The following is a 22845-nucleotide window of genomic DNA, read 5'->3' as shown; positions in this document are numbered from 1 at the left end:
TAAAGAAACTAAATCAAATACTAAAAAAACTAAGCGTAACACTTATTCTAAAGCCTATAACCTTCTCTTATTCACACTATATATACCCATGATACTATATACATAATAGTTGTCCAATACATTCTTATTATTTGTTCTACATATTTTATTCTATATAATCTTTTACTTGGATATTGAACATTGTTCATCATGTCTGATCAAGAAGAGAAATACGAGTGTGATCAATGTGATAAAAAGTTTTCTACTTCAAAAAAATTACGCAGTCATAAGAGCAAGTTTCACAATCCAGTTATTTATAATCCAAGTCATTGCAATATATGTGGTACATACTTCGAAATTCCATCATTGCTACAAGTTCATATGAAAGAAGAACATGGCTATTATACGTTTTTGTGATCGATAATGTATAAGTCCATGAATTATATTAGAGTTTAAGATGAGAGTTAATATTTATGTTATTTTATTTATTAGGAGTTTTTGTTAAGTATTTAATTTGAGAATTTTCTCTTATAATTAAGATTTTAACTTAGTTTATTCGGATCCTTATATATAAATATATGAGTCTTTTTTATTTGTTATGTTTGCACAATTTTTATTTGATTAATAAAATAAATATTTATAGAGTTTAATTTTTCATCTTTAGAAGTTTTTTATTTATTATTGATATATGGTCAACATAAATTTTATTATTAATATCTTTAATTTTTTAAATGAGATTTATTTTTAAGGGTTTGCCTTTTTTTTTAAGAATCAGATAACTTTATGTATGAATAATATTTTTGTTTAGTTTAAAAGTAATTTTAGAATTTTAATATTAATTATCACCACAATATTCATATTCATTATGTCTTATTTGCTAATATTCAACCATGTCGTCTATTGAATATTAATAGATAATTTTGTATATATATAATATATAACTATACAAGCTATTGTGTTAATTAATATCCTAAATTTAATTCTTTATAAAAAAATATCATGTAATTCTTAAAATAATAACTTAGAATAATATATTCTAATTATTTTTTTTAACACATAACTAGTAATTTTATAAAAATTATTTTAAAATTTATCACATAAAAATTGAAAAAAAAAATTGTTTAGTGCAAATTTAGTATCTTTTATACTTCAATTTTAAGTATCTTTATCACATGACTAAAACTATCACTTCATCCTAAACCGCTAACTAATAATACCTACCCAAATATCTATGACTTGAAAGTAGAAAATTTAAAATTCGAAACAACTATCATAATATCAGAACCATGAAGAACTGGTCTTATTTTATTTTTCCAGAAAATATTGTCCTCAACGTTTGGGGTAAATCTTATTTGTGTCCCTAACGTTTAAATCGTTCTATTTGTATCTTTAACGTTTGTAAAAGTGATTCAATGTTATCCTGCCATCAATTACACATCATGAGCGTTTTATTTTGAGTTTTAAAAATCTCTTCTTGAAGTTAGAATACAAATGTTTGGGATAGCTCCAAAAAATAGCTCATCAAATGTTGAAACTAATTCCTACAACATTTACATAATTCACTTTTTTAGGGACATAATTGAATCTAAACACAAATAGTGGGTATAATATTAAAATCGAACACATCCAAGTGAAACCTAATTGAAAATGAATACATCCAAGTAAGAATAATTGAAAAATATAATTTGATTTGTTAGTATAATTGATAGTAGGATAACATTGAATCACTTTTATAAACGTTAAGGATACAAATAGGACAATTTAAACGTTAAGGACACAAATAGAATTTACCCCAAACGTTGAAGACAAAAACGATACTTTACTCTACATAATATTAATATCATTACAACATCATCATCTTTATGTTTCATCATATAAGGTTATGTATAAAGACAATAATATTTATTTAACAAACCATATGAATGAATGACAGAATTCAAGATCATACGTTATAGTTAATTGAAGGGTTAAGTACTGTTTTTGTCCCTAAGATCTGAGGTGAAAATTAAAATCGTCTCCGATCTTTTTTTGTTATTAAAATCATCCCCAACGTTACAAAACATTATAAAATCGTCTTTTTTTATTTCAATTTTAATTTTTTTTATCAAATTACCCTTAATAATTAATAAAAATAATATTAAAAAAAAAATCCCCCTAACCCAACCGAACCCCCCTCTGCCGCGTGTATCTCTTCACTTTCTTCCCTCCCCAACCCCTCCTCCATCCCCCTCACTTTCTTCCCTGCTCTGAACAAGCTTCATCGGCCCACCATCACCGCTTGCTTCTTCTTCTTCTTCTTCTTCAGTTATGGCTCCAATGCAAACTAGGATTTCCAATTTCTCTTCAATCTTGAACAATAATGGTGGATTCAATGCTGTTCATCATCCACAACAGCAAGAACATCGGAACGATGCTTCTTCAACTTTTTCTTCTTTAATTTTTATTCAATCTTGAACAATAATGTTGGATTCAGCGCGGTCATCATTTACAACAACAAGCACATTGGAATTATTGGACCAATAATGGAATTGCTAGTAGTAACAACTCTTGCTCCCTTCTTTCTTCCTTTTACTTGATTTCTTGGATTTGAATTTGTTCTTTTTTTTTTTTCTAATTTTCTTTCTTCTGTATCATCTTTCTCTGATTCGCTTTTTCTTTGTTTCTGTTGTTGTTGTTGTTGATTTTGGGCAAAGCTAAAGTTAGACTTGTGATATTTTTTTGGTAGTAGAAAAAGAAAGGGGCAAGGCAGTGGTGTGATGGAGGTGGAAGGAGTGTTGAGGGTGGGGAGTAAATGACAGAAGTAGAAAATGGAAGGAAGAGATACTACAATTTTGAGTTCTTGTTCCCATTTTCTTCCGTTGTTCTCTTTCTCTCTTCTTCTTTCTTTTTTTTTTTCATTTTTGAAGAACATATGAGTTCTTTTTTAAATTTTTTAATTTATGTTGTTGCAAATTTTGGATATGAAATTATGGTTGATGATTGCTGAATTGTTTAATTTAAAATTTTTGTTGATTTATTTTGTGATTGTTGCTGGATTGTTGGTGGTTATGGTGTAGCGATGGTGATGGTGATGATAATGCAGAGGATAATGCAGAAGGTAGTGACGAAGGTGGAGAGACTTTTTAATTTTTGTTTAAGGACAAAATTGTCCGAAAAATTTTATTTATGGACAAAAAGACGATTTTATATAACATTTTGTAACGTTGGGGATGATTTTAATAACAAAAAAAAGTTGGAAACGATTTTGATTTTCACCCCAGACCTTAGGACGAAAACAGTACTTAACCCTTAATTAAATAATGAGAATGGTTATAACTTAGAAGTGTATGGAAACCGCTATTGGAAAGTCACCATTGTCAAGGACAAAGGTCTTGGAAACTTTCTTTGTATCATTGACAATATCAACCTTGTATAGTTGTATGTTCCATGAAAGCCTCTAATATAAGATATTTTAAACCATCATCACACTCTTAACTTAGATATCATGCAAAAAAATACATAAAAAATATCCCCCTTCTTTACATCTCTCACACACACACATTATTTTTAGCAAAAATCTTCATTGTATTGTTTACCTTCCAATTTTGGACCTAAACAAATGCTTCATCTAATATAATATTTTTAGTATAAGCAGTTTTATAATATAATATTAAAAATTTTGTTATAAAAAAAATTAGAATTTGACTTCTGTTGACCTCAAAAACAAAACATAAACAAATACCATGGAAAAAGTATTGGTGTCAACATAGACATTTCAATTAATAAAGTAGTTAATAATTGATAGTAAATTTAAAAAAATATCTAAAATTTAATTTAATTGAAACATAAAAACTTCAACTAAAAAAATATTTAAAAATAAAAAAATAAAACTAACTTTTCTACTTTCCACTATATATATATATAATTTTAGAGCCAAAATATGTCGTATGTCACTTTTTCATTACAATTAGAATCAAATCTTTTCCTCCAAAATTGAGGAATTCTCCTCTTTTCCTTACTAATTTTACAATCAAAATATGCTACATGTCACTCTTTCATTGTAATTGAAATTAAATCCTTTCTTCCAAAATTGAAGAATTATTTCCTCCTCTTTACTAATTTTACAACCAAAATGTATCACACGTCACTCCCTCGTTGCAATTGAAATCAAATCATTCCTCCAAAATTAAAAAGTTCTCCCCCTCCTCTCTCTTCCTTTCTCTATTTCTCTCATTCCTTCAATCACTCTATCTATTTTATATATCATTATCAATATCAATGATTAATTACTAATTTGACAATCAAAATGAGCAACATGACATTCTTTAATTATATTAAAATTAAAATTAAAATATTAAAATTGAAATTGAAATTGAAATATACATATATTATGTATCATATATTACTATCTAATTTAATAATCAAATATGCCACATTACACTCTCTTATTAAAATTGAGAGAAAATATTTTTTTCAAAATTAATAAACTTTCTTCCTAAATTCTGTCATCTACCTCTCTCCATTTTTCTATTGCTCTCTACTTTTTTTACTCTATATATAATTTATATTTTATATTTTATATTAGTAATTTGAAAAATCAAAATATGTCATCTGATATTTTTTTACAATTAAAATAAAAATGTTTCTTCCAAAATTAACAAACTCTCACTCTCACTTTCATTCTTCATCTTTATCTTTCTCTCTTTTTTCTCTCATTCTCTATTTTTCTATTTTGTCAAGGGTCGGAAGATTCATGATGGGGCGCTTATTGCATGTGAAACGGTACAGTGGATCAGAATGAGGAAGTTGAAAGCGGCAATAATAAAGTTAGACTTCCAGAAAGCATATGACAGAGTAAAGTGGAAATCCGTTGACCTAGTGTTGCAGAAGATGGGATTTGGATAGAGATGGAGGGCGTGGGTTATGAAGTGTGTGAGTTCGTGCTCAATGTCAGTATTGATAAACGGCTCGCCTTCTAAGCCGTTCAAGATGGAAAAGAGCTTTCAACAAGATGATCCTTTATCTCTGTTCCTCTTTATACTTGTTGTAGATGTGTTACATAGAATGCTTGAAGAAGCAGTTAGGAATGGTCGATTATCACCTCTGTTGGTTGGAAGAGATCATATAGAGTTGTCGCATCTTCAGTTCGCGGATGATACGATTTTGTTCTGCCCTCCTGAAGATGAGACCATTAAGAACTACAAGAGGCTGCTTCGGTGCTTTGAGTTGATGTCAGGTTTAAGTATTAATTTTGAGAAGTCGAGTTTAATTTCTATCAACTATGACGAGCAGTGGGTACGACGTATGTGTAATGTGTTAGGCTGCAAGCAAGACTCCCTTCCAGTTAAATATTTGGGCATCTCATTAGGCGCGAACACAAGATTGGTTAAGACGTGGAAGCCAGTAATAGACAAAGTGGAAGAGAAGCTCAGCCTCTGGAAAGCCAAGGTGCTCAATAAAGCCGGTAAGTTGGTGCTTATTAAATCTGTGTTGAATAGCCTTCTGGTTTATTATTTGAGTCTATATAAGATGACAAAGGCAGTTGCAGAGAAACTGATTTCTTTACAAAGAAGATTTTTATGGAGTAGGGAGGACGGAAGGCCTGGTATGGCCTTGGTGAAGTGGGAAGTGGTACATGCTCCTAAAAGGTTAGGAGGATTGGGAGTTGGAGACGCTGTAGTACGCAATACAGCCCTTCTGTTTAAAGAGTGTCCGTTGTGGAAGAAGGTGGTTTGCTCATGTAATAACTTGAATCCAAACGAGCTTCTATCCTCGCAGAGATTACCTATTCGGGGGTCCATGGAAGGACATTTGTCAACTACAGTTCAAAAATCAAGAAGTTAGGCAGAAGATGATTACTGGTTTGGCTATGGAGGTGGGGGATGGGAGACGTACTCGATTTTGGGAGGATATTTGGATTATTGGAGGGTCTTTAAAAGATCAGTTTCTCAGGCTCTTCTGTGTTTCAAACCAAAGAGGATCAGTGATTGAGGATTGTGGGTTTTGGGATAGGTTAACTTAGATATGGAACTTCCAATGGAGGCAAAAACTGTTCTAATGGGAGTTGGATCTAGTGAACCAGTTTCACAACACTTTGAGAGTAGTCAAACTTGTACTTGGGAGAGAGGATAGAGTTGTGTAGAAATATGATAGGCAAGGTGTCTTTTCTACTAACTCATTTGTACAGGTGTTACAGGTAGATATGGCTCCAGAGGATATATCAAGTTACAGATTTACTAGGTCTATTTGGAAAGGGCTTGTCCCTCCTAGAGTGGAGTTATTTGTTTGGTTTGGATTGACTGGCAGGGTCAATACGAAGGAGAGACTGCGTCGGTTTGGGGCTATTAACCAAGAAGATTCTCTCTGTGTCTTGTGTAAAATGGGCGATGAGAATGATTACCACTTGTTTCTTGGCTGTAATTTTTTTTGGCAGGTTTGGTGTGCTTGGATATCTCATGTTAGTTTGCATTGGATATACCCGGGTACAGTAAAGGAGCATTTCCAAAGCTGGACTGAGTTCTCAATTAACAAGGAGGAGCGCAAGAGATGGATGGTATGCTTTTGTACCATTATGTGGAACATTTGGTTGGAATGTAACCGGAGAATTTTTCAGAATAAAGAAAAAGGAGCACAGGAGGTTATAAGCTTAGCTGTTCAGAGTTACACTGAGTGGTTAGGTGCTGACCCCTTTAGTTGTTGATAGCAATGCCGGAGATGACAGAGGATTTTATGGTTAGATCAGTTAGTTAGGTTTGTTCCTTTATTTTGTGTCTTTGTTCTGTACTTGCTCCACTTCTTGTGTTGAGCTCCTTCTTTCAAAAAAAAAAAAAAAACAAAGTAGACCATAGTTTTATTAAATTTATATTTCTGTAATGTTATTACGGGTAAAAATACTAATATATATATATATATAGGGCAATTCACGTTGATAAGCCAAGGGAGGAAGAAATTTACACAAATCCGCCAAACCAAAATATACTTCATGAATCAACCAAATTACGTTTATATGTAGTTCGAATAAGCTAAATTCGAACTGCATTTACACATAATTCGAACGATGTTGATTCGAATTATACTCAAACGCACACACCACTAATTCGAATGAACCTGATTCGAATTACACACAGTAATTCGAATTACACTCACACAGGTTGCACATAGTAATTCGAATTGGCCAGATTCGAATTACTCATGATTTAATTCTGCCAATTCTTTTATTAAAAAATTAATAATTGATTAAAAAATTAATAATTTAAAAATTTAAAAATATATATTTTATTTCATGCATTAAAAAAAACTAACAAAATATTTAATTACGAGACTTTTTAAAATATTAATGAGCTATCAATTCGAATTTCATACAATACTCTTTTGCCCATTTATAATAGCTCATGAATATTTTTTTATAAAATTTTTTAATAGATTTATTTAAATTATACCACAAAAAAAATATTTTATTCTATACAAAATAATTTTAAAAAATGGCTTAAAAAATGTTAGGAGTACTATAAAAATTTGTAATGTCCTAATAACTTAGCACATTAAAGAAATACTCTACATAGTCAATAATAATTTAAAAATTAAAAAAAATAGTTATAACCAGTATTTACCTAAATTACTATAATATTACAAACTTTTATAGTACTACTAACATTTTTTAAGTCTTTTTTTTTAAATTGTTTTGCATAGAAAATAGCTTAAAATGGCTTAAAATACCCTTTATTCTGTACAAAATAATTTTAAAAAAATGACTTAAAAAATATTAGGAGTACTATAAAAGTTTGTAATATTCTAGTAATTTAGGTAAATACTGGTTATAACTATATTTTTTTTTAATTTCTAAATTATTATTGACTATGTAGAGTATTTCACATTACAAATTTTTATAGTATTCCTAACATCTTTTAAGCCATTTTTAAAAATTATTTTGTATAGAATAAAGGACATTTTAAGCAATTTTAAGCCATTTTCTATGCAAAATGATAAAAAAAAGGACTTAAAAAATGTTAGAAGTACTATAAAAGTTTGTAATATTATAGTAATTTAGTTAAATACTGGTTATAACTATTTTTTTTTTATTTTTAAATTATTATTGACTATGTAGAGTATTTCTTTAATGTCCTAAATTATTAGGACATTACAAATTTGTATAGTACTCCTAACATCTTTTAAGCCATTTTATAAAATTATTTTGTATAGAATAAATGGCATTTTAAGCCATTTTAAGCCATTTTTTTATGCAAAACAATTTTTAAAAAATGGCTTAAAAAATGTTAGAAGCACTATAAAAGTTTGTAATATTCTAGTAATTTAGGTAAATACTGGTTATAACTATTTTTTTAATTTCTAAATTATTATTGACGATGTAGAGTATTTCTTTAATGTCCTAAGTTATTAGGACATTACAAATTTTTATAGTACCCCTAACATCTTTTAAGCTATTTTTTTAAATTATTTTGTATAGAATAAAATATTTTTTGTGGTATAATTTAAATAAATCTATTAAAAAATTTTCTAAAAAAATATTCGTGAGCTATTATAAATGGGCAAAAGAGTATTGTATGAAATTGGAATGGATAGCTCATTAATATTTTAAAGAAGTCTCATAATTAAATATTTTGTTAGTTTTTTTTTTATTTTTAAATTATTAATTTTTTAATCAATTATTAAATTTTTAATAAAAGAATGGGCAGAATTAAATCATGAGTAATTCGAATCTGGCAAATTCGAATTACTATGTGCAGCGTGTGTGAGTTCGAATTACTGTGTGTAATTCAGGTTGATTCGAATTAGTGGGTGTGTGCGTTTGAGTATAATTCGAATTAACATCATTCGAATTATGTGTAAATGCAGTTTGAATTTAACTGATTCGAACTACATATAAACGTGATTTGGTTGATTCATGAAGCAGATTTTAGTTTGGCAGATTTGTGTAAATTTCTTCCTCCCTTGACTTATTATGATATATATATATATATATACACACACCATAATAGTTGTCCAATAGATTCTTATTATTTATTTTGTATATTTTATTTTATATAATTTTCTTATGTTTATCATGTCTAATCAAGAGAAGAAATACAAGTGTGACCAATGTGATAAAAAGTTTTCTACCTCAAAAAGTTTATGCAGTCATAAGAGTAAGTTTCATAATCCAATTACTTATAATCTAAGTCACTACAATATATATGGTACATACTTTGAAATTCTATCATTGCTACAAGTTCAGATAAAGGAAGAATATAGCTATTATACGTTGTGATCGATAATGTCTTTGAAATATACATATAAGTCCATAAATTATGTTAAAGTTTAGGATGAGAGTTAATATTTATACTATTTTATTTATTAGAAGTTTTTATTAAGTATTTAATTTAAAATTTTTTTCTTATAATTAAGATTTTAGCTTAGTTTATTCGGATCCTTATATAAATATATTTGTCTTTTTTATTTATTATGTTTGCACATTTATATTTGATTAATAAAAAAATATTTATAGAGTTTAATTTTTTATCTTTAGAGTTTAATTATAGGAATTTTATTTTTTAAGGTTTTGCCTTTTTTTAGAATTATATAGTTTTTATTTTTTTTTTTCGCCATGGGTAGTATATTGTATCTTTTTTTTTTGTCAGAGTATCTTATTTGCCTCTATTCAAGTTTTGTGTGTTTTTTTTTTTTTTTGGGACAAATGCCTCTATTCAAGTTAATGCTAACCTAACCCTACTTCATACAAGTTTGGTCTTATCCATGGCCCAATAATTCTGAAAGAATTTCTTTACTTAATTGAAAAAAGATCTTTGACCAAAAATAACAAAAAATGTCTTCTGACCAAAACAAAATAATGAAAAATTTCGATTAAGATCTTAGCTGATTGTAGTAGGGTTTCCCGGTGATTTTGTTTCTTGGTCGGCCTTAGGGCCTCTTTAGTACAAAAAAAAATGAAAAAAAAAATTCACAAAAGAAGGGAACAAACAAAGTGTGATACCTATCCCCAAAAGAAAAAAAAAGTGTGACAAAATACTAACGAACTTGAGTTGGTCGAATAATTAACTCACTCGTCTATTTAAATAAGTATTGTGAATTTGAATTCTGTCTGTCAAGAATGGAAAAATTTGCATATTGAAGAGCTAATAGTATTCGATTTCATTATATATGTAAAATCGATCCACCAATGATCAAGAGAAAAAGTGTTATAATATTGTCAAATTTAACGATAAGATCATATTTAACCTGTTTAAAAAATTTTAGAACAAAAATAGAAGACTTAAAATATTAAGAACCAAATTAAAATTTTACTTAAATATTAAAGACTAAAATGATACTTTACCTTTTATTTTTTCTACATCTACTACCTTATAATAATCATTCAACAAACAAAATAAAGTCAAACAATAGTGTTTTTATATGTATGATATTTGATACAATGAAGATAGTTTATATTAATGGAATGAAAACTATATTAACTAGCAACCAAAAGTAATTTGTTATTAACTAAATATTTAGAAAATGAAAACAAATTTAGCAGAGATTTAAATTGTCTAAATTAAGTAGATTTAAATTTTATTGTTGTGAGCATACCAAAAACGATGTAACTTATTGATCATCTGATAATATACCAAAAGAATATTTCTTTCCATATTTTGGTAGATATACATATTATCCTTATTAAAGAAATACAATCTACAGTCCATATATATATATATATATGCGAATTAAATTTTATCCTAAAATAAATATAATCAAGTTCAATTTTCTTTAAATATACTCTTTGATATACGTTCCGAATAAAGAAATATATTATTATATCTTAGGTATGAAAACTTTCTTATTTTTTGTATGATTTTCCCATTTTTTTAAAATTGTTTGCTTTGCCAGCATTCATCATAGTTGTTCTAATATATTTGATAATTTAACATTCGAATCTTTTTAACATTCATTTTGATTGCTGTTATTTTTTTCCCCTCAATCATCAATCAAATATCATCATACCTAATAATTCTTACTTGGTATTTCTAAGTTTTAATATTACAAAATTTTTACTAGATATATTTATTTATGTCTTATATATCTTCATTGTTCTTACGTATGTATATTATATTTTTGTAGAATATATTTCAAATGGAAACTGAATCGAATCCTAAAAAACTAAGCATAATATTTATTTTAAAATATACAAAATTTTTCTACTCTCCACTATATATATCTACTATACCATAATAGTTGTCCAATGCATTCTTATTATTTGCTTTACAATTTTCTTCTACATACTTTTCTTACTTGAATATTGAATATTATTCATCATGTCTGATCAAGAGAAGAAATACAAGTGTGACCAATGTGATGAAAAATTTTCTACCCCAAAGAATTTGCGTAGCCACAAGAGCAAATCTCACAATCCAGTTATTTATAATCCAAGTCACTGTAATATATGTGGCAAATACTTCGACATTCCATCATTGTTACAAGTTCATATGAATGAAGAACATGGCTACTAATTTCCTATATACTTTTGTGATCGATAAAGTCTTTGAAATATACATATAAGTCTACAAGTTATGTTAGAGTTTAGGACAAGAGTTAATATTTATAATATTTTATTTATTATTTTGTTATGAACTTTCTTTTACAATATAGTTTGAAATTATTATCTAATTAATTAGGATTTTAGAATTTTAGCTTATCTTATATGGATTCTTATTATGTACGGATGTATTTTTTTTTTTATTTGTTAAACTTGCAAGATTATATTTGATCAATAAAAAAAAGTTTGAGTTTAAGTTTTAATCTTTATAAGTGTTTTTTAGCTCTTGTTGATGTATGATCAATATAAATTTTTACTTGTAATGTCTTTGAATTAGTTAAGTGGAATTTTATTTTTTAAGGTTTTGCCTTTTTTTAGAATTATATAGTAATATAGTATATTGTATCATTTTTTTTAGCCATGGGTAGTATATTGTATCTTATTTGCCTCTATTCAAGTTTTGCCTTTTTGGGACAAATGCCTCTATTCAAGTTTAATGCTAACCTAACCCTACTTCATACAAGTTTGGTCTTATCCATGGCCCATTAATTCTGAAAGAATTTCTTTAGTTAATTGAAAAAAAAAAAGGAACTTGACCAAAAATAATTAAAACCAAAAATGTCCTCTGACCAAAACAAAAACCGAAAAATCTCGATTAAAATCTTGGCCAATGTTTTGAAAACCGGACCAAATCGGTAGCGTTTACAGTCCGGTCAGGCATGTAAAACCGGCGAACGAGAACCGGCCGGTTTAAGCAAAAAGGGGAAGCTCCTTCGTTTCTTTCTCCCGTTCTTTCTTTCAGTTAGAGAAATCACACAAACCCAACCACAGAACCCTAGCACTGTAAGCCTACACCACCGCCACAAGGAGTGGCATACTGCCGCCGTCCGTTGCACTCAAAGTTCGCCATCCGTCATCTAGCTTTCCTCGTACTCCAAGTCTTCAACCCCTGTTCGCTCTCACCGATCGCGGCTGCTTCCTCGAGCTCGGCGTCCGTCGTCTTTGTCTGCTCAGCCGCGCTTCCGTCGCCGTTTGTTTGCCGTTCACGTTCGCGTTCTTCGTCGTTCACGTTCGCTTGGCGTTTATCGTTCGCGTTCACTCGCTGTTCACCGTTCGAGTTCGCGTTCGTCTAGAAGCCACGTTGCTCTGCTTCAAACTCTGCGACCAACCCGCGCGCTCCACTCAGCCGTCGAACTGCTCTCTTTTGTCCCCGCCGTGAGTTCCCTAAACCCGCCACCAGACAATACACTCACACAACACCAATACTCTGCTTCAAACCCTGCAACTTCTGATTTCTATTACAATAAGGAATTATTTGATTTGGTAGTGTTTTGGATTTTTTCATAGACTGAATTAAAGTTACAATAGTTATGTTCTCTTTTCTATCACATTGAAATTAAACTTTGAATTCTCGTATTTCGTTTTAATTTTACCGCACTCAACATGTTTGATGAAATGCTTTAACCATATTTCTGGTTAGTTTTATAATTTCTTGCTTTTAGAAACTCAGTAAGTTGATTGCATGTGAAATTAGAATAATTGGATCATAGTAATTAGGAAATTTTAGGTGCACAAATAGCATCTTTGCAGAAAACATATTAGCATGATGATTCCACTTGCATTAGTGTTCTTCTGCTAAATTTTAACTGTTATTGTGAACTTGTTAATTTGCTAATTGTTCTTGTGTTCTTCTATTACTTTTAATTTTTTTTTGTTTTTGTTGTGATTTTCTTTTCTTGAATTTGTTAAGTTGATAATTTGCTGAATTGTTGGGCTGCTGTTGTTTTAATTTGTCAAATTGTTAGGTTGCTGCAACTTAATTTGTTGGATTTTCTATTTAGGTCTTGTTCTTGTTTATTTGCTACATTGTTGTTCTATATTTATCGTTTATTTGCTGGATATTGGTGATCATTGTCTTTGAGATTATTTACTATGCAGGTTTAGTGTCATCACTGTTTTGGAATGTTTTATAATGTACTAATGTTTGTTGCTGTTTTGTAATTGCTGGTTGCGGGTTTAGTGTGATTATTGGTTAATGTTTTGTAATGTTTCGTGCTGATTGTTGAGTTCAGATATGGTTGTTCATTTTGACTTGGATAAAGAGATTTATGGTCATTTTTTCCTGCCTTATACCGATTCAGATGATTATTTTCAGAGGATGAGCACTTATGTATCTTGAGAAAGACAACTTGAGAAACTGTCTTTCTGTGTGTTATGAGCATTTGGTGAAGCTTGTATTGTATCTATTCAAAGCTTAGTTTTACCAAATGGTCTTCAAAGCAACTCATCACAAAATGCTACTGCACAAATCCAAGTCTATTGTCTCTTAAAGCCTGTATGCACCTTCATTTGCTGAAACCTTTCTAGCACTAGTCCACTACCAACTTTGTTATTAATAACGTTATCAAATTTATTTATCGGAGTACTATGTTTAGTTTTTTAGTTGGATTTATGATAATTCATTTGATATTCTTCCTATTCTTGTTAGATATTTCTTTTAACATTTTGTGTACGGATGAGGAATTGTACTTGCTTGGTATCATGCTTTCATGTGGCAATTTTGCATTTAATATAAAAAAAGAAAAATCCTAAGAGAGTAATTCACGACTCCATTGAAAAAACTTCATACTACTTTATACCTTCAACTTAATACTTGCATATTTATATTTTATTTACAATTCTATTCTAAAATGGTTTTTCTGGTTGAACCACAGGTTAGACCGATTAGATCAGTAAATCAGTGACTAAAGCGATTTGATAACTGGTCTTGTTCTCAAAACCTTGATCTTGGCTGATTGTAGTGGGGTTTTCCGTTGATTTTGTTTCTTGTTCGGCCTTAGGGCCTCTTTAGTACAAAAAAAAAATCTCAAAAGAAGTGAACAAACAAAGTGTGACAAAATACTAATCTACTTGAGTTAGTCGAGTAGTTAGCTTACTCATCCATTTAAGTAAGTATTGTGGATTTGAATCTTATCTGTCAGAATGGAGGAATTTGCATATTGAAGAGCTAATAGCATTCGATTTCATTATATAAGTAAAATCGATCCATCAACGATCAGGACAATTTGCATATTAAAGAGCTAATAGCATTTGATTTCAGTATATAAGTAAAATAATCGATGAAAAAAAGTGTTACAATAATAGAACGCTTGAAACATTAAGAACCAAAATAAAATTTTACCTAAACATTAAGGAGCAAAATAATATTTTACTTCTTATTTTTTCTACAACTACTACCTTATAATAATCATTCAACAAACAAAGTAAAGTAAAACAATAGTGTTTTTTATATGTATGATACTTGATACAACGAGGATAGTTTATATTAATAGAATGAAAACTATATTAACTAGCAACCAAAAGTAATTTGTTATTAACTAAATATTTAGAAAACAAAAAAAGATTTAGCGGTGAGTGATTTAAATTGTCTAAATTAAGTAGATTTAAATTTTATTGTTGTAAGCATACCAAAGCATGTAACCTATTGGATCATTTGATAAAATTTACTTAATATGAAAATTATTTATCTGATTAATAATACATTTTTAGCATTGTTTTTCGTCCCATATTTTGCTAATGCGAAATCCAATCAAACTGAATATTCCATTGTCGAAGAAAGACTTCTGAATTTTAAATATAAGATCAAAATTCTCACAAATAACATCATCTGTTCTGAATTTTAAAATTACTCTTCGAAAATACTACAAGTTAAATTAACAAGAGACAAAAAATAAAAAAATAGAATATTTAAAAAAAGAGACTCAAATATTCCTAAAAGATATGAAGAGAAAATTTTTCAAAAAATATATGGAGAGACTTAAATAAATTAAAATTGGCATATATTTATTATTAATAAGGACTAAAAATATATTTAATTTTTTCTTTCCTGCTGCTAGATATATTATCCTTATAAAAGAATGTACATTCCAAATACAAAGTAATTTTTATACTAAAATACATATTCATGTTTAAATTTATTTAAATATACGCTCTGATATACGTTCTAATAACATAACATATATTACTATATCTTAGATATAAAAACTTTATTGTTTTCCTATAATCTTTCCCTTTTTTAATTATTTGCTTGTCATAAAATTCTTTGCATTTAATATGGTTAATTATAATTTTTTTCCTAATTTAACATTTCAGATCTTTTTAACATTTGTTTCGATTGATTGTTGTTTTTTCCCTCAATCAATTATGTGTCATCATAACTAATAATTCTTGCGCAGTATTTCTAAATTTTAATATTGCAAACTTTTTTATTAGATTACATTTATTTATATCTTATGCTCATTGTTCTTACGCCCTTATATTATATTTTTGCAAAATATCTTTTAAATAAAGAAACTAAATCAAATACTAAAAAAACCAAGCGTAACACTTGTTCCAAAACATATAACCTTCTCTTATTCACACTATATATACCCATGATACTATAATAGTTGTTCAATACATTCTTATTATTTGTTTTACATATTTTATTCTATATAATTTTTTACTTGGATATTGAACATTGTTCATCATGTCTGATCAAGAAGAGAAATACGAGTGTGATCAATGTGATAAAAAGTTTTCTACCTCAAAAAAGTTACGCAGTCATAAGAGCAAGTTTCACAATCCAGTTGTTTATAATCCAAGTCATTGCAATATATGTGGTACATACTTCGAAATTCCATCATTGCTACAAGTTCATATGAAGGAAGAACATGGCTACTATACGTTTTTGTGATCGATAATGTCTTTAAAATATACATATAAGTCCATAAATTATGTTAAAATTTAGGATGAGAGTTTATATTTATGCTATTTTATTTATTAGAAATTTTTGTTAAGTATTTAATTTGAGAATTTTCTCTTATAATTAAGATTTTAGCTTAGTTTATTTGGGTCTTTATATAAATATATAAGTCTTTTTTATTTGTTATGTTTGCATAATTATATTTGATTAATAAAAGAAATATTTATAGAGTTTAATTTTTTATCTTTAGAAGTTTTTTATTTTTTGTTGATATATGGTAAATATGAATTTTATTATTAATGTCTTTAATTTTTTAAGTGGGATTTATTTTTTAAGGTTTTGCCTTTTTTTTTTTAAGAATTAGATAACTTTATGTATGAATAATATTTTCGTTTGATTTAAAAATAATTTTAGAAATTTAATACTAATTATCACTATAATATTTATATTCATTATATCTTATTTGTTAATATTTAAACATGTCGTCTATTGAATATTAATAGGTAAATTTGTATATATAATATATAATTATACACATTATTGTGTTAATTAATATCCTAAAGTTAATTTTTTATAAAGAAGTATGATGTAATTTTCAAAATAATAGTTTAGCATAACATATTCCAATTAATTTTTTTAACACATAATTAGTAATTTTATAATAAATTATTTTAAAATTTATCACATAAAAATTGAAAAAAAATTTGTTTAGTGCAAGTTTAGTATCTTTTATCCTTCAATTTTAAGTATTCACGTTATCAAAACTATCACTTCATCATAAACCGCTAACTAATAATACCTACGCAAATATCCATGACTTGAAAAGTAGAAATTCTGAAATTCAAAACAACTATAATAATATCAGAACCATCAAGAACTGATCTTATTTTATTTTTCCAGAAAACATACATAATATTAATATCATTACATCACACAACAAGGCATGTATAAAGACAACAATATTTGTTTAACAAACCATATGAATGAGTGACATAGAATTCAAGATCATAGATTATAGTTAATTGAATAATGCAGAATGGTTATAACTTAGAAGTCTATGGAAACCACCATTGGAGAGTCACCCTTGTCAAGGACAAAGGTCTTGGAAACTTTCTTTGTATCAATGACAATATCAACCTTGTATGTTCCATGAAAGCCTCTAAAGTTGTATTGACCTTGCTGATCAACATTTCCATGGCTATGAGAAAGCCATTCTTGCTTAAGAGCAAGGAACCTTTTTCCAGCTTCATTGATTTCACCTTCTGCATTAACCAAGTGAGAGTTGTCCCGGCTCATGAACAACTCCCAAAATCCCCACAGCATTAGGCCTTCGACGGCCGGGTGAGCCATGGCTTCCCTCAACATAACTTCCAAATCGTCTGCTCTAACATATTCGTTAGTCGACGACACATCTAGCTCGGTGAACCATATAGGTAAGCCAAGAATTCCCAGTTTATCAAGGGATGAACAAACGATAGGCCCAACCGGACTATCTATATGGCCTTGAATTCCAATTCCACCAACAGGGGACCCCTGTTCTTGCAAATCAAGAATATGTTCAATGTATTTTTCCGGACATGATCTGGTGTCACATCCATCTTCCACGTGATAATCATTCACGAAAAGGGTAGCGGCCGGATCAAGTTGATTCGCAGTCTTAAACATGTTGGCCCTTATGTCCTTACCTAACCTGTCCTGGTAAAATGAACCATGCAGCATTTCATTGTTAACATCATAGTGATTGAACTTGCCTTTATACCGAGTAAGCAGGCCGTTTAATCTGTTCTGGACGGCCGCCATGAGGTCAGTTTTGTTCAGCGCTTTAATCCATTGCTGGACGGTTCCATCCACTTCCCAGAAGATACAATGGCCGCGAGTTTCTATCTTGTTCTTCTGACACAAGTTTAAGAGATCATCTGCATCCTTGTAGTTGAAATTCCCCTGTTGCGGCTCGGTCCAGTACCATTTCAACTCATTACCAAACACAGCCCAGTTAAAATGTTTCACAAAGAAGTCTACAAAATCCTCATTGTCAATGTTCATCCTGCTGATGCATGTTCCAACTGGAAAATTATTCTGAATTTGTCTGACTTGCACTGAGGTTTTCGAGTAGTTGCTTGCATCCAGTCCGGAGAATTTCAGGGTAACATCACGCTTTCGGATCTGTAATGCAGCAAGAGGATACAAAGCAAAACTTTGAATTACATGTCTTCTCAATAAAAGAATGGATATGATTAAAATCTATATATATATATATGAAGCATTCAATTTTGATCTTTGTTTGTTCATAATAGTCGTAGAATTTAGAAATCTGATGCAGGTTCTAAAACCTGAAGTAATGGTGCTATATGAAACAAATCACTTGGAAAATCACAAAGGAAACAGAATAGGATAAGACATGGTATCAGAGCTTCTACGACAGAGAAGTCTAGAGTTCAATCCTTGTTATCCCCCAAAAAAGAAAAAAATAGCATAAGACAAATAAAAAGAGAAAAAGAAGGCCTATTCAAAAATTCAAGCAAACCCAAACAAAAAACTCTTGCTTGAGGATATGTGTTTATAACCGTTCATGTGTCTCATCCTATCAGCTTAAATTTTTGGAAGAAGTGGTTTCATGACATGACATGTCTATTTCTACTTTCACTTTTTTCTTCACAAAATTTTGAAACAGAAAACGTTATAAAAGAAAACAACAATGAAAATAGAAATCAAACAGGTCCTAGATCTTACCTTGTCTGTTTGAGACTTTAGATATTTAAACCTTGCATGTCTATCAACAGGAAAAATTTGAAGTCCAGCAACCATTAAGTCAACACCTGAAGCAGGACCTTGGACATAAACCATAACCTTTGATGGCTGCTTTTCGATTCTAAACGACCCACCGATTTCATGCCATCTTTGATCGGATACCTCAGTTTGTCCTCCATTGACCCACTGGTTGTCAACACCAAGGGCAACATTCACATTCTGTGGCCCGGATGATCCTGAACCAAGCCGAACCCAAGCCGATACTTGATAAGTCACAAAGAGTTTCAATTTATCAGTGATAGTCTGAGCAGGACCCATCCATGTTTGTGTGCGGTTTGTTACAAGTATGTAGCGTCCACTTAGAAGCTCATGTGGTCCTAGAGAGTCTCTTGCCATCGGCGGCATTATATGTGGCGAGCCGGTTTTAACACTCAATGTGCAGTTACCAAGGGGATACCATCCATTAGTGCCATCAGCCAGATTGCTGTTCTCAATTACATTAACCCCAAAAGCAACACCCTGCAAAAAACAAGATGCAATTAAAGTTCTTAAAATATTAGTGTGTATCATTCGTGAAAGAACCATCCAGAAAGTTCAACCTTTATGTCCGGTGGTGTTGATGGAGGTGTCTTAGGCGCACGCTTTACAACCAAACTATTAACAAGAATGTCAGTACCCGGCGGAGGACCCTCTAAATAAATTACCACTTTTGATGGGGATCCATTTAGAAGGAACTTTCCCTGCATATCAATCCAATCTTTGTCTGTTGCCTGCACACTTTAGAACATACTATCTTGGTTCAGCACTCGAAAAGAAATTAAGCGAGCCTCAAATCTCATTGTTGCGCAATATCTTTTATTGAATCATACTATAACAAATTCTGTTCTGTTCTTGTCATCAAGAATCAAGAATAATAACTAGGAAAACGTATAGTAATAGAAAAGGATAATTAATTCTAAATTTTGATTCATGAATTTCATAAAACTTTTCATTTCCATATTTTAACTATTTGTGACTGGTTTTAAACTTTCGCACTGTTTTGGTAACTTGTTATTCAAGCTACCAAACTAGGCGTGTATAGAAAAATAAGATAGAGACTAACTTGGCAATGCCGATGTACTGGTCTCGAAGATCTGATGTTTGGACATACAAAGTAGCGCGAACATCAGCAGTAGTGACATTGTTTCCAAATATTCGAACTGAAGTAGTGACCTCGTAGGCGAGCTTGCGCTGCACTCTTCCGGTGATATCCTGCTGAATTCCATTCCAGCTTTGTGTACGTTCAGTCGCTGATGCAAAGAACTTGCCAGACTTAGGTAGAATTTTCCCATCTCCCATGGAATCATGCAATGCAATCTTACAGCCTCTTCCGGACCAATTGTTCAAGCCATCATCAAATTGCGGGTTTATTACGATATTATCTTCTCCAGTAGAAACACATCCAGTTCTTGCAATCTTTTGAAAGAAGACAAAAACAAATCACAAATTCATAAGTTAGTAACAATTACATAGATAAAGAATGAAATGCAGATACCGCAATTTCATGTTAGCCGTTGAAACAAAAACCATGCTCATGTATCACTTAAGTTCCAATATACAACAACATACATTGTTGTTCGGATTTGAACAGCCGATCTCTACTGGGCGAATGAGTATATCAACTCCAGGAGCAGGTCCTTCCAAATAAAATACAACTCGTTTTGGCATAGTTGACAATGAAAATGTCCCTTCCAGCTTTTTCCAGTTTCCCCTTGTAACAGAAGTTCTGTGGAAAAAATGGTAAACAAAGAGAGCATTCTACTCTGAAACTCTTGAACAAGGAAGGTGAAACAACAAAACTATAAAATTATGTACCTTCCAATGAACAAGTAACTAGTAGCCGAATCGTGATATTCAAGTTTCAGAGTAGCTTGGACATCATTAGATCCCTGAGACAGGCCGGATATTCCAACAAGAGCTGAAACTATGTAAGTGGAGCCAATGGAAACTCTGCTTGTGATGTCTTGCTCGAGACCTTGCCAGCATTCTTTTCGGCTGGTGATAACAGCACAATTACCATCTGTCTCCATTGATATTCCTAATTGGGAAACTTCTTCAGCTGAAACTACATAGCCGTCGCAGCAATTGACATGCCAAGAATCCAACCCTCCGGAGAAGTCATGATTCAGTAAAATGTTAGCGGCATTGCCCCCACTCGGACCAGAGATGCTTCCCGCCATGATCTGTCACATAAAGCAATATATCAGGAGACAGCTGGAGCTATATACCAAGAAGAAAATCGCTGCTCGGTTGACCCAAACGCAATGATTTCAAATGCATATTTAACAAATTTGAAGGAAGGAACTTCCCCCATCTCTGATCTTCCATAAACAGCAATCCTAAACTAAAGTATCTAAACAGTTGTACATAATAATTTATACATATCATCAAATGTAACAAAAGAAACTCAACAAAACAAAGTAGCAGTAACCTACAATCTACTTCAGTGAGGGAAAATACAATGAGCTAAAATCTGCAATGAAGCTTGAAAATTTAACAACTATGAGGCAACAAAATTGTGCACTCTTCACTACCAAGAAAACAGCAACGGAGCACAATTCATTGAGATTAATGCAAAAGGACCCTTTTTATTAACAAAAGTAAAAAGCTTATTAAGGGGAAATGAATCTTTGATCAATTTCAACACTATAAGACACACCACTCATTAGGCTCTTTTTTCTTTTTCTGAATTATCACAATATCCCAGTTGGATGGGGCGAAGACTAGTTTGTCAAGCTCCATTTAAGGTTTACTATTGGCCAATCAGTTACTGCATATACAGGACAGAATTCGAATTCCGCCACTTGCTTATGCAGACGAGTGAATTAACTAATCGACTAATCCAAGTTCTGTAATCTAGTAGGCTAAGGGAGAAGTGAAAACTATGAAATGACATTAGTACCCCCAAATGCAGCCAAAGTTACCTGAGATTGAGAATGAGAATGAGAATGGTTATGGTTCCAGTGAGAGTGGGAGTGAGAGTTGAAGACACTGCTTGTGAAGAAGCAAGCACACAAACTCTTCATTTATATATTGCCACTGAGCCACTGTGCCACCAAATTTGAGAGTGAAGACTACGGAAAATTGGGGCCAACCAAACAAATTTTCTTCCCCAATTACCACTATCCAAAGTCCAAACTTTAGGATCAAAGAAATTCATAACAAATTTTCATCAACGACCCATCATTAAAAAAAAATCCCTAACACAGAAAAATAAATCAATCAAATAGAATAAAGGGTATTATGGATTATCTTACTTTTTTGCTTTGGCTTGCAGATTAGTAATGCTTGAATTGGAATGGAAGGCTAAGTAAGGATCTTGGGTTAAGGAAGGATAATGGTTTGGTTCCTTAATTTTGCACAAAAATGTATGATCCATTTGAGAGAGACTTTGATTGTAAGGATGTTGTAGTGTTAGGTGGAGATGGCTTTTCTGTCTGTACGTATATGACATAGTTTGTTCCAATTTTCTACGTACAGAAACATTGCAAACTGGAACTGAAGAGTGAAGATAACAATTCCAGCACACAAAATCCAAGAGTAAAACTCCTTTTGATGTGTTTGGTTTCTGACTTTTATCTTCTTTAAAGATAAAAATTAAAATAATGGGATTAACTATTTTGATTATTATTGAAAATATTCAAAATACATATTTAATTCTAATTGGAGCTGATAAAAAAAAATCAAGTCTAAAATAGAAAACTAAAAGGATCAAATAAAATTAAAAAAGAATTGAAAAAATACTTCACCTTTTCAAAAGAATGTATATATAAATTGGAGGTAGATAATAAATACCATAACAACAAAACGTGTAAAGAAGGAAGGAGTTGAC

General features: G+C 30.5%; 1 protein-coding gene and 1 long non-coding RNA gene across 7 annotated transcripts; one reads left to right on the top strand and one right to left on the bottom strand.

Annotated features, from left to right (window-relative positions):
• Positions 1–1247: 1247 nt before the first annotated feature.
• Positions 1248–22822, bottom strand: LOC107605561 (endo-1,4-beta-xylanase 1). 6 transcript variants are annotated; one of them, XR_015886000.1, is made up of 9 exons: positions 22271–22822; positions 21938–22060; positions 20829–21196; positions 20583–20739; positions 20077–20429; positions 19574–19751; positions 18957–19493; positions 17105–18389; positions 1248–1273 (listed from the first exon to the last, which is right to left on the bottom strand). XR_015886000.1 is itself a non-coding variant. In XM_016307475.3 (8 exons), exons 2-8 carry the CDS (start codon positions 22037–22039, stop codon positions 17274–17276), a joined length of 2811 nt encoding a protein of 936 aa, XP_016162961.1. In that variant the 5' UTR covers positions 22040–22151; positions 22271–22822; the 3' UTR covers positions 17083–17273. The 6 variants fall into 6 exon arrangements, 3 of the variants coding, with proteins under 3 accessions (XP_016162961.1, XP_088347540.1, XP_088347541.1); XR_015885999.1 differs by having other exon boundaries at positions 21938–22151; positions 22271–22567; XR_015886001.1 differs by lacking the exon at positions 21938–22060 and having other exon boundaries at positions 22271–22540.
• On the top strand, positions 12179–13918 carry LOC148563124 (uncharacterized). Its single transcript, XR_015886004.1, has 2 exons — positions 12179–12697; positions 13555–13918. It is a non-coding gene; the product is annotated as an uncharacterized LOC148563124 (long non-coding RNA).
• Positions 22823–22845: the final 23 nt, after the last annotated feature.

The sequence above is a fragment of the Arachis ipaensis genome, chromosome B6, assembly GCF_059453495.1.
Source record: "Arachis ipaensis isolate K30076 ecotype BB chromosome B6, ASM5945349v1, whole genome shotgun sequence".
NCBI lineage: Eukaryota > Viridiplantae > Streptophyta > Magnoliopsida > Fabales > Fabaceae > Arachis > Arachis ipaensis.
The sequence above is the reverse complement of the archived record's forward strand: the minus strand, read 5'-3'. Positions and strand labels throughout refer to the sequence as shown.

What these genes read in the sequence shown, in the direction of transcription:
- LOC107605561 (XM_016307475.3), bottom strand. Translation starts at nt 22,039, where the DNA reads ATGAAGAGTTTGTGTGCTTGCTTCTTCACAAGCAGTGTCTTCAACTCT. An exon ending in AGTTACTTGTTCATTGGAAG is followed by an intron (nt 20,740 to 20,828) that starts GTACATAATTTT and finishes TTTTTTCCACAG; the next exon opens with AACTTCTGTTACAAGGGGAA. An exon ending in GTTCAAATCCGAACAACAAT is followed by an intron (nt 20,430 to 20,582) that starts GTATGTTGTTGT and finishes TTCTTTCAAAAG; the next exon opens with ATTGCAAGAACTGGATGTGT.